This window comes from Amblyomma mixtum, chromosome 3 (assembly GCF_055824585.1).
Source record: "Amblyomma mixtum isolate Tamu chromosome 3, ASM5582458v1, whole genome shotgun sequence".
NCBI lineage: Eukaryota > Metazoa > Arthropoda > Arachnida > Ixodida > Ixodidae > Amblyomma > Amblyomma mixtum.
The window spans coordinates 46,208,177-46,223,353 of NC_143014.1; the positions used below are offsets into that span (position 1 = coordinate 46,208,177).

Genomic DNA, 15,177 nt, shown 5'->3' on the forward strand with positions numbered 1-15,177 from the left:
TTGTGCTGTCACAATCGAAATTGCTGCTATGAATAGCTGAGGTATCGCTAACATCTTACTGGACAAGCAGGTGTTGACACCTCCAGCGCAGCTTCAGTTTGAATTGTGATAGCGTTAAATGCTCAGGGCGCTTGCCAATTCCGTACCTAGAGGAAGTGGGTCGCATGTTGCATCTGCGAGGCAGCAGTCGTCGGAAGTCGCAAGACGTTTGTATTGCAAGGGACTCATATTTGCGTGCCTTGTGTGGCGTGTACTTGTTTTCACTTGACCGCTACGGCCGCCGCGGAGGCTCAGTGGTTGCGGTGCTCGGCTGCTGACCCGAAAGGCGCGGGGTCGATCCCAGCCGCGGCGGTTGCATTTCGGTGGAGTCAAAATGCTTGGCCGCGGTGGCTCAGTGGTTGAGGCGCTCGTCTACTGAGCCGGAGTACTCGGGTTCGAACCCGACCCTGCGGCCGCGTTTTGATGGAGGTGAAAAGGCGCCTGTGTGCTGTGCAATATCAGCGCACATTAAAGATCCCCAGGTGGTCGAAATTAATCCGGAGACCTCCACTACGGCACCTCTTCCTTTCTTCTTTAACTCCCTCCTTTATCCCTTTCCTCACGGCGCGGTTCGGGTATCCACCGAACCGAGATATGTGAGACAGTTTCTGCGTCATTTTCTTTCATCAAAAACCAAACCAAAAACAGCGTACTGTGCGATGTCAGTACATGTTAAAGAACCTCAGGTGGTCGATGTTTTCTGGAGCCCTCCACTACGGCGTCCCTCATAGCCTGAGCCATTTAGGGACGTTAAACTTCACAAACTAAACCAAACCACTTGACCAATACGTTAGCATCTGCACATCGTCAATAAAACGCTAGGCACAGCGGCAGCTTCAAAACAGCCTTCCCCTTGCTTGCACTTATCACATACTTGCAGCTGTTTTACATATCCTGCTTAGCAACACGCTCGACCTCACGCCTTATATTTTTAAAAAGGAAGTGTCAAAAGGTATGCCTGTTTTTTGTGCTACTGACTGCTTTGGGCATGAGCGCTGTTTGTTTGTTCTGTGAAAATGTTTGGGTGTTTGTGCAAAATTTTAGAAGGCTACACTTTGCGCATTGCTAAAAACTTCAGTCTGCAGACTGATTTTTTTCTCCATGCCTGGAAGTGGGGTGTGGCACGCACGAGGTACCGAGGTCTACATTGGCGAGAGCTGCACAATAAAAATTTAATTAAATCTGAGGCTATGATAATACAATTTGCCCCTACTTTCCTTATGGAGATACTTGTGCATGCATATGCTTTCACTGTGTATAAACAGCTATAGTTGAAAGCACGAACTGATGGGCGAGTTGGTTGTACATGATATGATTGAAACAGCGCAAGGCCGAAGGCCAAAGAAGAGAGCGGAAGAAAGGAGGAAATGGTAGAGAGGCTTACTGCTTGTGGCTATCCGCTTCACGTGCTTTCCTCTGTGGCCGAAGTTTTGTTGAAGAAACTGAAATGCTCCGCCAGTCCTGAATGTCAAACAAGTAAGCGAGTAGCAGCCATTCTCTATATCCACAAGATATCACATAATTTGAAAAGTGTTGGTAAAAGAGTCGGAGTGGATGTTTTTTCGGCCCCCGTTAAGTTATCAAGCTTGTGTACGCGTGTCAACAACCCAGGGAAAACTACCCCCGATTGCCCCAAAAACCATGAGTGCAAATTTGTGAAGTGTAAAAAAAATGTCGTGTATTCCATTCCTCTCACTTGTAATAGGTTTTATATTGGCCAGACAGGACAGTGCTTAAATGATAGGCTCAGGTAGCACCGCAACAATGTAGATAACAAAGAGTCTCGTAACCTTAGCATGCATTGCCGTGAGTGTGATTGCACCCCACAGTTTAATTTTTGCTGAGTTGCTGCTAGGAACAAAGACCAGCTGTGCCGGGAAATAATCGAGGCTTCGAATATCAAGAAGTATGGTGATACATGTGTAAGTGCTGCATGAGTGTCTTTATCGCAAAAAGAACTTCGCTTCCTGAATTGCACATCTTAGTTTGTGTTTGCTTGCAGGGATCCGGGTGCATGAATGAGCTCTATGCGTTGTTTTCTATTTTGATGCCTGAATGTATTTATACGCGCAGAGTGCCAAATAAATTTCAGTTGCTAGTTCAGCGCTGTGTTGTCCATTTCCTCCATTCTTCCGCTCTCTTCTTTGGCCTTCGGCCTTGCGCTGTTTCAATCATATCAAGCTGTAGTTGGCTCAGGTATTGCTTGATCGATTGATTGGGAAGGTTTGCTTACCATATTAAAAGTATTCAGTGCCCCTTCTAGACTCACTTTGTGTGTGAAACTGTTTTTAACACTTTTGTCTGCTGCAATGTTTTACAGACTACGTCAACAATGGCCACAAGCTCACCTCCAGCAGATGGGGACCTGATTGAAATGATAGTTGATGATGAAGTACTTTCATTCAGCAAGGCTCTCCTAATGCAGTCCAGCCCCTTCTTTCAACACACGTTTACAGATGGACAACTGAAAAAGAAACGGGTGCGTTTTTTGTGTGTACATTTTATTGAATTCATTTTGTTCAAAGCTTATGTCTTGCTGCAAAAAGCTTAGCATTTAGACGAGGGTAGATTTATGGGCCCCTCTTGGACAGGCAGGTTGGATGTGGGGATAGTCTTTTTTTGCCAAGTCCTTTTCTTGGAACTTCTTCTTCGAAGAAATGGGATCCAATGTGGTTTTCATCTTGAAAAATTTTTTCCTCAGAGGGCAGGGTGGCTCCCACCTCTCTAAAGCTGCTAAACGAAAAGTGACTGCAATTATTTTTGCATGGTTACCGAACATGTGTGTGGACTCTTTATGTGCAGGTAGTCATCTCTGGAGTGAGCGGCCAGACGTTTAAACATCTTCTGGGGTATATGAAGTCTGGAAAGCTGGAATTATCTTGCAACAATATAGCAGATATATTCCATGCTGCCTGTAAGCTTCAAATGCCAGATATCATTCGTTCATGTATTGAGGTGAGTGCAGGAGTGCAGGAGTTTTATATGTGTGCCAGTCCTTACATGCTTCTAGTTGACAATGACAAATTTAGATTAAGGTTATGCAAAACTCGTAATGTCCGTTTTCTTTGCGAAGAGGATCAGGGCCCACCTCTATAATGGCCCCAACCAGAGGGTCTGATAATATATTTCATTTGAACAAGCAAAACTCAAGGGAGTAAGGGTACATGATTATAGGTGCCACTGTAATGTTCTTTTGACCATATATTGTATATGGCTTTCAAGCAGTTTGTCTTTCCACCATAGGTGTGCGCAGAGAGGGCGCTAGATGGGCAGTGGCCCCCCTTTAGTAGACAAGGAGAAGAGGGGGGGGGGGGGGGGGGGGCACATTCTGTACCATATTGTTCCCTACGACTCAGAAAATATGAGCAGGCTCTACCGTGAACTTCAGCCACCACCTCTATGGAGAAATCTGCGCACATCTATGCTTTCCACTTCTACTATTGTCATAGCTGAAAGTTTTAGTTGACTGAAAAACTTTGTGCACTTAGCAGGGCTAATTGATGCTTTCCCTTCTTCTAGAAGCTAACTTCTAGGTGCTTTTTCTACCTTACATTTACACCTCTATGCCTCATGTTGCAGAAGATTTGCATAGGAATTTCACTGAAGCTGAAATGGTTGTAACTACTATATCTACATGTTTGATGGTATTTCCTTTTACCTCTACTAAATATTTCTTCTGTAATCATACTGTGCTTATTCATTGTTAGCATAGTTGTGACGGATCTACAAGGTGCCTTTTCTTGCAAGAAATGAGTGCAGGCATCACAAACACCTTTTTTATACTTTACTTGTTATAGGTAGGCTGTAAGGTGGTACAATGCAGGCTTGTTTCTAAAAAGGGCAGTAATGCCAGGCTTATTTTTCACAAGAGCCGCAGTTGTTGGCAACTTTAGTTAGTGCACGCTAATTAAACTGTTCCCAGATATTTCTTCTGAACAGCAGATGAGAGTTATTTCCAGAGATGTCAGGCACAGAGAAGCAATATATTCATCTAAATGTTCCAATAAAAAAAGAAAAGACTGCACCTGTTGCATGGGTTTGTGAGGTGCACACAAATAGATGGCATTAATGGAGTTAGCATTGTCAGGTAATTTTCTGCTTTGTAACTGCCATTCTAAATCATCCTGGCTCTAATGATGCTGTGAGCTTATTTAAATGGTTTAAGCCTCTTTGCCACTAGTATGCATCTTTTTTGTTGTCACGGGAAGTTTCTTTGCAGATTGAATGCTGTACACTTCCAGAACATGGTGCATTGTGTAACTTTTTCCCTCTTCTTTGTTCACAGATGGAAGCACGCTCAAGTGCAGTTGGAAGACAAATTATTTTGTACAAGGCAGCAAAGCGCGTGAATAATGTGGAAGAAATGAATGCTGCATTGTACCGTATGGTTTCAAATTTCACGCTAGTCACACAATCAGACGAGTTTCTGGAGCTTGACGCTAAAGATGTGTGCGAACTGCTATCATGTGATGTATTAAGTTGTGAAAGGTAAGTGTTCATTTGTCTGTTTAATTGTATTTTACTTCAAAACTGGAGAGATGTACCAGTGCACTTTCGGATTCGTTTATTTATTTCCGAGTGCAAATTTGATTACTCTGTAGTGCAGGACGTCTTCCAAGGCGCTGCATCGCGAACGATTAACTGAACAGTTCAGGTACAGACCAGAGGCAGCGGTCAGTCCAGAGCACGCACGAGCATCGGAACGTTGTTTCACTCTTCATCGTCTTCTGCCTTAAGCGCCAGCCACCAATGGTTTGGGAGCCAAAGGCCTGTCTTACAGCTTTCTCCGGGCGAAAAGGCGCCATCTTGGCAGCCTAGGGTGATGTGACGACGGCGGGATCGTAGTATGGTTTGAGACGGTCCATGTGGACAATTTCATGGCCTCGGTGACGATGATCAGTGGAAGGAGTAAGGGGTTCGATGAGGTAATTGATGGGGGAGGTCTGCTTAAGAACACGGTACTGGTACTTGCTGAGAAGTTTGGAGGAAAGGCTGGGACTTGAGGAAGGCACCCAGAGCCAGACCAAAGAGTCAGGAAGATAAATGAGAAGTGCAGAGGGATCACGGGTGCTTTTCTGCTGCTGCTGGGCGTGGGAAGTGAAAGACTGGGCAAGCTGGCGGCATTCTTCGGCATAAGTGGTGGCTTCAGAAGGAGTCGTAAATTCAGAAGCATCAGGGCAGTATGGGAGAATGGTGTCCATTGTGCAAGAAGGCTCACGGCCGTAGAGGAGAAAGTATGGAGAGAATCCGGTGGTGGCCTGAGCAGCGGAGTTATAGGTGACGAAAGGTAGAACGCGGTCCCAGTTGCAGTGATCGGAAGCTAAATACATGGCCAGCATGTCGCCAACAGTGCAGTTAAAACGCTCAACCAGGCCATTTGTCTGTGGGTGGTAGGCGGAGGTGGTGCGGTGAACGATGTTGCATTCCTGAAGGAGAGCTTCTACAGCTTCAGATAGAAAGGCCGGACCTCTGTCACTCAGCAACTCTTTGGGAGCACCATGGCGAAGAATGATGCGATGGAGGATGAAGGATGCAATGTCGTGGGCTGTAGCAGATGGTAAAGGCGACATTTCGGCATAGCGGGTAAGATGATCGATGGCAACGATGATCCAGCGGTTGCTGGCTGATGTGCTGGGAAGGGGACCTTAGAAGTCAATGCCAACATGCTCGAAGGACTGCGCTGGGCAAAGCAGCGGTTGCAGAGGAGCGGCGGAGCGGCGAGGTGGGTTTTTTCGGTGCTGGCATGCGGTGCAGTACTGAACGAACTTGCACACATAACGGTACATCCCACGCCAGTAGCACTGATGTCGTAGACAGGTGAAGGTCTTCAAGAAGCCGGCATGGGCGCTCTGAATGCTGTAGTGGAGGGCTCCTGATTAATTTGGGCCACTTGGATTTCTTCAACATACGCTGACATTGCACATCACATGGACACCTTTTGCGTTTCACCTCCACTGAAATGCGAGATTGCAGTTACTAAGACTGGGTCCTGCGGCTCAGAAGCTAGGTGCCCTAGCCACTGAGCCAATGCGGTGGGATAAAGAGCCCTGTATCGAAAGCGATTTTAATATCTGAGTATTAGTTGTTGTTCTTGCATGCTTAGCTGATTTTTAGAGATTCATTGCCTATAAGCCATAGAAGTACCATCCGACATGCTTTGAATGGTCATTATCATTTAAAGTATCGTAAAACCGCGTTGATGCGTTTTAAAAAAATGTGGGGAGATCGTATTATCCGGAATAACGTATGATCCAAACCGCTTAGTTTTGAAAAATGTAGCTTTTGAATGAGGAACAAAGGCATTTATTGACATTTTCACTGCATAAAAATCTCGATTAGCATTCCGAGGTACAAGTTGTGAACAGTTTCATTTCTAGTGCTTGCAGAATTCAGTTAGTATTTGAGCTGTCCTTGGCCGGGAAAAAATTCACAACCCATCCGGTCCGTTTACTGCAATGGCAAAATTGGCGGTTTCTTCCTAGTTTATAGATGCTTCGTCCTCTAGCACCTATGCACTGCAGGGAAGCCGCTGCAGCGGCTGACTCGAATCATTCTTGCTCTATGTTCCCCAGAACCAGCCTGCTGATATGTAAGCGCATTGTTTTAGTTCTAGGATTCTTCACCTCCTAGCCGTAAAGCTTTCCGAAGAAGTCTCGTTTCTCCCCTTAATGTCGCGTCTTCGCGGTACGACATATGTAAATGCACTTTTTTTTTTATGCTTTTCCCCTTTGCACCCAGGTGCTGCAGAGAAGCCACTATGGCGAATGACTGCCGTTGCATTTAACCTCGTTTAGTTGCGCGCCCCCAAGTTCCGCTCACTAGTATGTTTGCACATGTGCGTTTGTCACTAAAGTTATTGTACTACCAGGATTTGTCGAAATTTTGAATGTACTCACTGGGAAATCATGTTATCCGAGAAGAAAAATGCTGTAACTTTATGAGACAGTTGTATCGCCAGCGATTTTGAGCACATGAACCGGGGACGTATCAATGAGGTTTACTACTACATAGGTGTGCCTTGTCGAGCAATGCTCTGTACAAGCTGAAGGTGCAATTTCATGGCATGCTGCTACTCCACAGAGAACTGGACGTGTTCAATGCGGCCCGCCGCTGGCTAAACTACAAGGTAGACACAAGACTGGCTCTAACTTCAAAGCTGATGTACTGCGTACGGTTCCCTCTGATGAGTTTGATGGAGCTCAGTCATTGTGTTGAAGCAGACACTCCACCTGGCCTTCAAGATGACCACAACGTTCGTGTCATGATTCTCAGCGCGGTGTGGTGAGATAGCATATTCCTTATTTATTGAAGGCTTTGCTTTTTAATGTGATATATGTGTCATGTTTAATAAGATACAATTCTTAGCTTGTAGGTTTATTCTAACTTAATCACAGTTTTACTTTCCTTGAACCTAACGTCCTTCTTTTTTACTCAGCTTCTGGGTCGCCAAGGCAGCTGGCAAAGAAGCGGAGGTTGAGCATCTATCTTGCATGCCACGCCATTACATCAAAAAGGATCCTGAAGTGCGTACCTTTACTGCTTGCTTTACACTGTTCTTTTATTGACTGAACGGTGAACACCTTCTCATTTCAAAACATGAAGATAGTTTGGTAATTGGAGGCTACGAAAAAAATAAGGCAGATTAGCTGGAGTTAATTTGTATTTTTGGTTGAATGCAAAGAGGCTTTTGATGTTTACAGGGATGTAAATTTCATTAAAATAAAGCAGATGGTTTAGCATGGCTAAATGCGGAATGTCATGCGGTAGCACTAGTTACAGTGGGCATTTCAGGTCCTTATGTACTAAAGGCATTTGACCTAAAAGCTTTTACCACAAAGGCCTTTATCTGGAAGGGCTTTACCTTGAAGGCATTTACCTTGAAGGCCTTCAGTCAGGTGAAGGCTTGCGAGGTAGGTTGACAACAACTCTGTGGGCAGGTGGGCCTCTTACCACAAAGCAGGCTTCAGGGATGTACGTGCATATGTACGTATGTATGCTCAAAATCGGAAAATGTGCTAGTAGTGCTACTGCACTAAAAAATAAAATAAGTGCAGTAAGTATTCACATAGCAATGAATTAGCTTATGCGTTACAAAAGTATGAGTTATTATTGATGGAAGCAATATTTGCGGGAAGTTGGTTCCACTCAGTGGGTATTCAAAGCAACAAGGACTGCAAGAAAGCGTACGATTACACCTATCGATGCCAACTTTATGTTGATGATCGATGTGGTGTGAAACAAAGTGGTCGAAGAACGAATTTGTTACACAGGGTAGAGTGGTGATACAGCTTGTGGAACAAGACAGAGAGAAATATTTTGAGGTGCGATGCTAAGGATGGAGGTTGGTCAGATTTCAAGGCTGTAATGCTTTCAGTTCACCTGTAATTCGAATAAATGAATTGAGCAGAGTTACTCTGGACAAGCTCTACTGCGGTAATTTTATTTTTTAGCCTGGATCCCATGAAGAAGATGCATACTCTTGTTTTGAACATATTAGTCTTATACATGAATCATTTTAACGAGGATGGAGCATTGCAAAAGTTCCAGCATAAATAACCAAGCTTGCATTTAGCATTGTTAATTACGTATTCAATGTAGGTTGTTCAGCTGAGGTTAGATGAAATAAATATGACCAGGTACTTCTATGAATTTACTGAGTCTAAGGTAACATTATTAGTGTGAAAGCACTATTCCGATGGGTAAACCCCGAGCAAGATCTTGCGATGTATGTCCGTTTGCTTGCAATGTTTGGGGATTTGTGCCAAGTGAAAGAAAGAAATAAAAAGGAATCAAATAAATATCCGTGACTGGGATTCGAACCCGCGGCAGCGCGAACAGTTCAGCTTCTCAGGCCGCTGCGCAAGAGCACTGTACCATCGCCGCAGCCGATCACGCCTCGTGTTAAACTGCAACACACTCTCGCGCTGTGCGTTGCACATTGTCTTCATCAACTAATACTGCTATCAAGCTAATATTCATGCTTTGAGCTATGGGGCGGTAGTGACAGAGAGACGTGTGCTGCATTCGTTGGCGTGGACAACGTTGTGGCACAAGCACGGCACTGGAGTTGACGTTGATAGCATTGCTGTAGAAACAAGGCACTGTAGCATAGGCCGCCGGCATACATTGGGTAAATTGGCACTAATTATGAAAAAGACGCGCATAACTGGCTCCCTGAGTCAGTGGACACCTCAATCGCACTTTCAAGTACGTGGCAGCGGTGTCCACCTGCAAAAAACTGCGCTTTCGCACAATATTTCATGCTTGGCAATGCTGAACCGCCAGCCATTTATTCAACTAGTATACATGTGGGGTGTTAGTAATCCTGGTTGTGCACATTAATTTCCACTTATTAGTATTAAGTTCTATCAGCCATAGTTCACACCATTTAAAGGTGCATTAAAGAACATTGTGGAAAACTTCGCTTTTGCTTTTATTTTGTTTTTTCGGTTTCCATGAATAAATAGTTTCAGTCGCAGTCAACATAGCTGCATATTAAGTCCACGAAAATAAAAGTACCCGAGGACTGTTTTCTTTTGCGAGACTGCTGCCGCAGGGTGATGCGCCCCACCGCCTGCTCTGGTGGAAGCGCACGCCTCCCTTCTGTCCTTGTGGTGAATCGGTGATCACGATTCCCCTTTCTCAAAGTACGTGTCTGCCCACTCCCCAGTTTTACAATCCCGTGACGTCCATGGATCTATGCTTTTTCTTGTGATCTGTGGGACGCCATTGCATTTTGTTGCATGTGTTGTTTGGTTCGCGAGCAAACCACACATTTTTGAAGATCACTTCGCGTATTACTACATATTACTCCGCTGATTGCTTGCGAACCGAACAACATTTGCAACAAAACACGGCATCCCACAAATCACACGAAAAAGTATAGATTCATGAATGTTGTGGGACTGCAACAGTGGGGAGTGGGGCAGACATGTGACCTTCAAGAAAGGGGAACCGTGATCGCGGCCACACCACAAGGAATGAAGTGAGGCGTGCGCTTGAGCCGAAGCAGGCGGTGGGACGCATGCCCTTGCAGTAGCAGTCTCACGAAAGCAAAGAGACCTCGGGTATTTTTATTTCCGTGGACTTAATTTGCAGCTACATGTTAGCTAGCGCGAATAAAACGGCGGACAAAAACAGAGAAACAGACGGGACACTACTGTCTGTTTCTCTGCGTGTGTCCCGTCTGTTTCTCTGTCTCTCTCCGCTGTTTTATTTGCGCTAGCTAACATGCCGCAGCCAGTGTCCCAGCACCAACTAGCCCAACTTTCTTGTTTAATTTGCAGCTATTTGTCTGCAACTGAAACTATTTATTCATGGAAGCCCAAAAACAAAATAAAAGCGAAAATGAAGTTTTCCAGAACGTTCTTTGTGCACCTTTAACAATTTCAGTGAGATTTGCCTGAAGACATTTAGTGTCATAAATTTTTAGCTTTGCAAAACATACCGTAATCATTTGCAAAGAGGTGAAGGTTAAAAGATATTCGAGAGAAGGAGGACGTTAATTTCATTTGAAACGGGTAGAGGCCCTTGTACAGATCCCGGAGGTGCTCTAGAGTGCGCATCAGAGAGTAGAGCATTATGTCTGTTGACCGTGGCAAATTGTGAACAATAAGCCATTCAGTCCATTTTAACAACGATAAGACAAATAAGCTTAGAAAGTAGTAATTGATGACAAACCTTGTCGAAAGTTTCGGGAAATCTAAAATTATGCAATCAGTATATGGTAGTTGGTCCAGAATGCGGTGTAGTTTATGGGTGAAAAATATGAGCTGTGTTTCACATGAGCACAACTTACGGCAGCCATGCTGTGTCAGTTAAAGAACAAGTTAGATTCAAGAAATTTTTTTCATGCTGGTATCTTAAAACATGTATTTGTTACAGAACTGACAAACTTAAATAACGTTTTTTCTGGGGTAAACGCTGTTTGGAACACTTCACACTGGTAAGCAAGGTCTACAGCTCACTGCCACTTCATGTTTTCCTGTTTTTCTCCTCTTTTTTTTTTGCAACAGGCATCCACAGATGGACTGGAGAGAGCGATGACTTGTGGGGAATCTGAGCAGCCAACACTTCTTTCAGTGACTCTTGGAGCAGCTAAGGCCAGGCTATTGCCAGCAGCATCTTCAAGCATTGAAGAAGGCACTCAAGAGCTTCATATTGCAAATGTGCTGGAGCCTAGGCATCTCATTGGGCCTGAACACAGTGTTGAGCAAGAAGCAAGCCTATCATTGCTCTCTTCCATTGCAGAGTGTGACAGTTCCATGGACAGTGTTGCACCAACTGTATGTGACTCCAGAGTCAGCAACATACTCTCATCAGATGCCCAGACCACATGCCTATCCACACAAAGTGATGGAGCAAGTGTAACACAAGACACACAGTGCACTTATTCTCCAAGTGACTTTTGCTCTCCAAGTGATGATGACAAAGATCAGCTATCGAGTCAGTCGGTTGACTCTGTCATCTTGCATGGGTTCAGTGGTGGTGACATAGTTCACCGAGACTATGTTGCTAATTTGAAGACTAAGCTACTGCTTGGCAGCCAAAGAGGCATTGAGCATGAAGCTTTGTTCTCAAGGTCACCACTGCTCTCTGAGCAGCCAAAGGCTGACTTTTTGGTGTTTAGTGAAAAACCAGAGAACTCAGCCATACTGTCAGCCTCTGCGTCTGTGGGAGTGGAACACAACTTCGGTGAACCTCCATGCAAGGTATGTTAGCGCGAAATGCTGTCTCTAGTTCAGTTCACCTGACATTGCTACATTCTGCTCTCTTATGAATGCTTGCTGAAATAGATAGGCAGTTGGGGCCTAGCACTGTACAAACTTAGTCATACATTGTGATAGTTGGCCATAGTCATTGAAGTCCTTAAAGGTGCACTGAAGAGGAATCTGAACTCCTCTTTTTGCCGCGGGAACTCGATCTACACGTTCCTAGCATTCTTAGAAACTGCGACTTATTGCCCGGTGTGGCCGATTTCCCTAATTAAATCGAATTAACGTCCGGCTCCCGCCTTTATTTTTTGAATTCTGCCTCGTACGGTGGGCGGAGTCGACCGACGCGGGGAGTGCCTTTCACCCAGTCCAGTGGCGGCTTGCTGCTCTGCCATCGGCGGAGTAATACGTAGTAGTCCGTAGAAGGAAATAGTCCGCGCGTATTTTTACTTTTGCGGGCTTATTTTGCGGTTATATTATCTGCAAATCAAACTATTTATTCACGGAAACCTAAAAAACAAAATGAAGCGAAAGCAAAGCCTCCACGGAGCTGGCTGAAAGGCACTCCCCGTGTCGGTCGACTCCGCCCACCGTACGAGGCAGAATTAAAAAAAAAAGGCGGGAGCCGGACGTAAAATTCGATTTAATTAGGGAAATCGGCCACACAGGGCAATAAATCGATGTTTCTAAGAATGCTCGGAACGAGTAGATTGAGTTCCCGCGGCAAAAAGACGAGTTCAGATTCCTCTTCAGTGCACCTTTAATGTAAGTTTTCTGCCACAAAATTCTCATGTGCTGAATGTTATATCAAAAGCAGCTGTCACAGCTGTGTGTTTTATCATGGCATATGCACAGTTCATATGAGCAGTTAAAATGGTAGGAGCTTATTAAAACACCAATCTCCAATGCAAATTATAATTACCAATTAATGTTGCCGAGGCAGGTTCTTTTACTCTGCAAAACAATTTTGTGGGTACTGCTAACTACAGTGGAACCTCATTTCAACCAGGCAGCAACCAAAGCAAGGATGTGATTGTTATATATAATACTATTTCTTAAAGCAGAAGCAGGGATGATTGAAACTAATCGGCAAGCACACGTATGCAAAAGATAAGACGAGGATAATGCTCTGGTTTCTGAACTTGCTAATGTGAAACAGTGCTCCAGTATAAACATTTGTGTCCTTTTTGCATACCTTTAGGTTAATTAGCATAGTGAAAGTTAGTAGGGTTTTCATTTTTATAGCGCAGCTTTTGGCCTGTTTCTATGTAGAACAGTGTTGTTGGTGTAACCGACAGAGCGAACGAAAAGCACAGAGAAGGGTGAAAATGTGGTGATAGCGAAGAGAACGTCAGGGGGAAAGCGAAGGAAGAGGGTACAGTGGGAGCATGAGGAGAAAAGCAAGATGAGGTTATGTTGAAAATACGCAAGAGCGATGCTGCAATGGAGGAGGGTATTGCAAGAGCAGTGTTCAGTCTGCAGCAGCGGCTTCAATGAAACGCACCGCCCGAGGAGAGGCTCAGTGGTGGTGGATCGCTGTGCGCACTGCCAAAGTCAAAACCCAGAGTCGCCTCCGTTTGGCACTGTGTGTTCCATCTGCGGTCTCCTACAGTTCAAATATCGCAGCAGCTGCGCTAAAAAATCACATTACCGAGAAGCATCATTGTCTGCCGATTTTTTTCACCCGACAACCCTGGTGGTTTTTTCACTGGTCGAAGTTAATCCAGAGCCTTCCACTAAAGCATTTCTCATAGCCCCCCCAAGTATACCTGCAGGTTGTTAAACCCTGCATATTGTACCATACCATACCATACTATACAATACCACGCCACACTGTACTGCGCCATACTACACCATCAGAGTTCATTTTACAGCTGCTTTTTCGAACCCTATGCTGTTGCCAGAGTGGCTGCAGTAGCAGTGGCATCTTATCATTAATTAAAATTATGGTTGCTCATTGCCTATGGCTGTGCATGAGATAAAGCTCATTGATTTTGTGGTTCACTCATTGGCAATGAATAACCTGTATTTTTTTTCAATACAATGCATTAAAATACCTTATTTCTCCCGAAATGAAAACTGCCGACAAGAAATTAGTCTGCAGAATCTTTTCCATGCTAATAATTGAGTTATTGAATTCAGCTCTGAATTATTAAATTATGAATTCCAGTATTCATAGGGGTGTCAAAATAGCAGTTTTTCGAAATAGTGCAACTTTGCTACAGAACCAAATATGAATAATGCAGCTAAGAACCAAATCGAATATGAGTTCAATACTTATGCAAATATTCAATTCAACCTGTGGCGAAGAACGAAAACAGCAGCAGTGCCATAATTCATGAAGTTATAGCTGGAAAAAACAAAACCCAAAAACAAAATAAATGCGAAAACGAAGCTTTCCAGAATGCTCTTTAGTGCACCCTTAATTCCTCCTTCCAAGGTAATCCGTGTCGATCGTCACCCCACTTGTTCACGAATATCGGATGCATGTAGGCATCGCCAGCTGAAAAAAAAATAAAGCGGCTAATGGGTAGCATGAAAAAATTCAGCAGACGCGCTTAAGACTGCTTACTTGTGACAATACGAAAGCATTATTAAAGTGCTGAGTCATGCTACGTTGGTGAATGAGTATGAGTCATAAGTACGCATTCTTTCTACTAACTGTATGCACATTGCGTTATGGTAAAAGTGCTGAGTCTTGATACTTGCAGAATAACTGAGTCATGACTATGACAAGTCATGACTTACTCTGTACACCTTACATTATGTTACTTCTAAAAGGCTGAGTCATGTGTCATGACTATGACTACATGTCATGGCTATGCTACTTATAAAATGCTGAGTCATGCTACATTGCAGAATGATTGAGTTATTACTATGACTACGCATACATTTACAAGTTCTGTAGGCCTTCCATTATGTTACTTGTAAAGTGCTGAGTCATGATATGCTGCAGAATGACTCAGTCTGAGTCACAACTTTTATAGTTGATAGTACAGGTACCTTACGTTTCATCATTCATGACTATACATGTTCACTTACATGTGTTGTGACATCGTACACCGGCGTTCTGACATCCTCCAAATTTCTTGCTACAGACGGCAGATGCCGGTTTTTGTGCTGATGGGACGTATGTTTTTGCATTAAAATCGCATTTGCATAGCACGACATGAATGAAAGAGGCAGCACTTACTTTTTACCCAACTGCCAGGGACGGCACCAGGGAATTTGTGGTGGATGGCGCAGAGAAGGTGGAGGAGGGTTGAGAGAATTTTAGGTAGGTATGACGCCTCTGTGTCATTGCTGCTTATAATGAAAGAAAAATTACAAAATGCAGCGGTACGAGCTTCATGAACTCGCTCTCCAGCCAGGGGGCCTAATACGGCTGGGCTGCTTTACCAGGTAGAGCCTTTCTTTCAGGTAA

At 44.2% G+C, this 15,177-nt stretch overlaps 1 protein-coding gene across 4 annotated transcripts in view; it reads left to right on the forward strand.

Moving 5' to 3' along the window:
- Positions 1-15,177, forward strand: part of LOC149350029 (kelch-like protein 26) — a 29,033-nt gene that overhangs the window by 234 nt on the left and 13,622 nt on the right. For 2 of the 4 annotated variants that reach the window (XM_089579038.1, XM_089579036.1), the window contains exons 2-7: positions 2,360-2,518; positions 2,842-2,994; positions 4,325-4,527; positions 7,120-7,320; positions 7,475-7,562; positions 11,055-11,750. In XM_089579038.1, coding sequence (XP_089435164.1) covers positions 2,372-2,518; positions 2,842-2,994; positions 4,325-4,527; positions 7,120-7,320; positions 7,475-7,562; positions 11,055-11,750 — 1,488 coding nt within the window. In that variant the 5' untranslated portion in view covers positions 2,360-2,371. Of the gene's footprint in view, positions 1-1,363; positions 1,516-2,359; positions 2,519-2,841; positions 2,995-3,618; positions 3,684-4,324; positions 4,528-7,119; positions 7,321-7,474; positions 7,563-11,054; positions 11,751-15,177 lie in introns of those variants that run through there. The other 2 variants (XM_089579037.1, XM_089579039.1) reach the window with 2 other exon arrangements.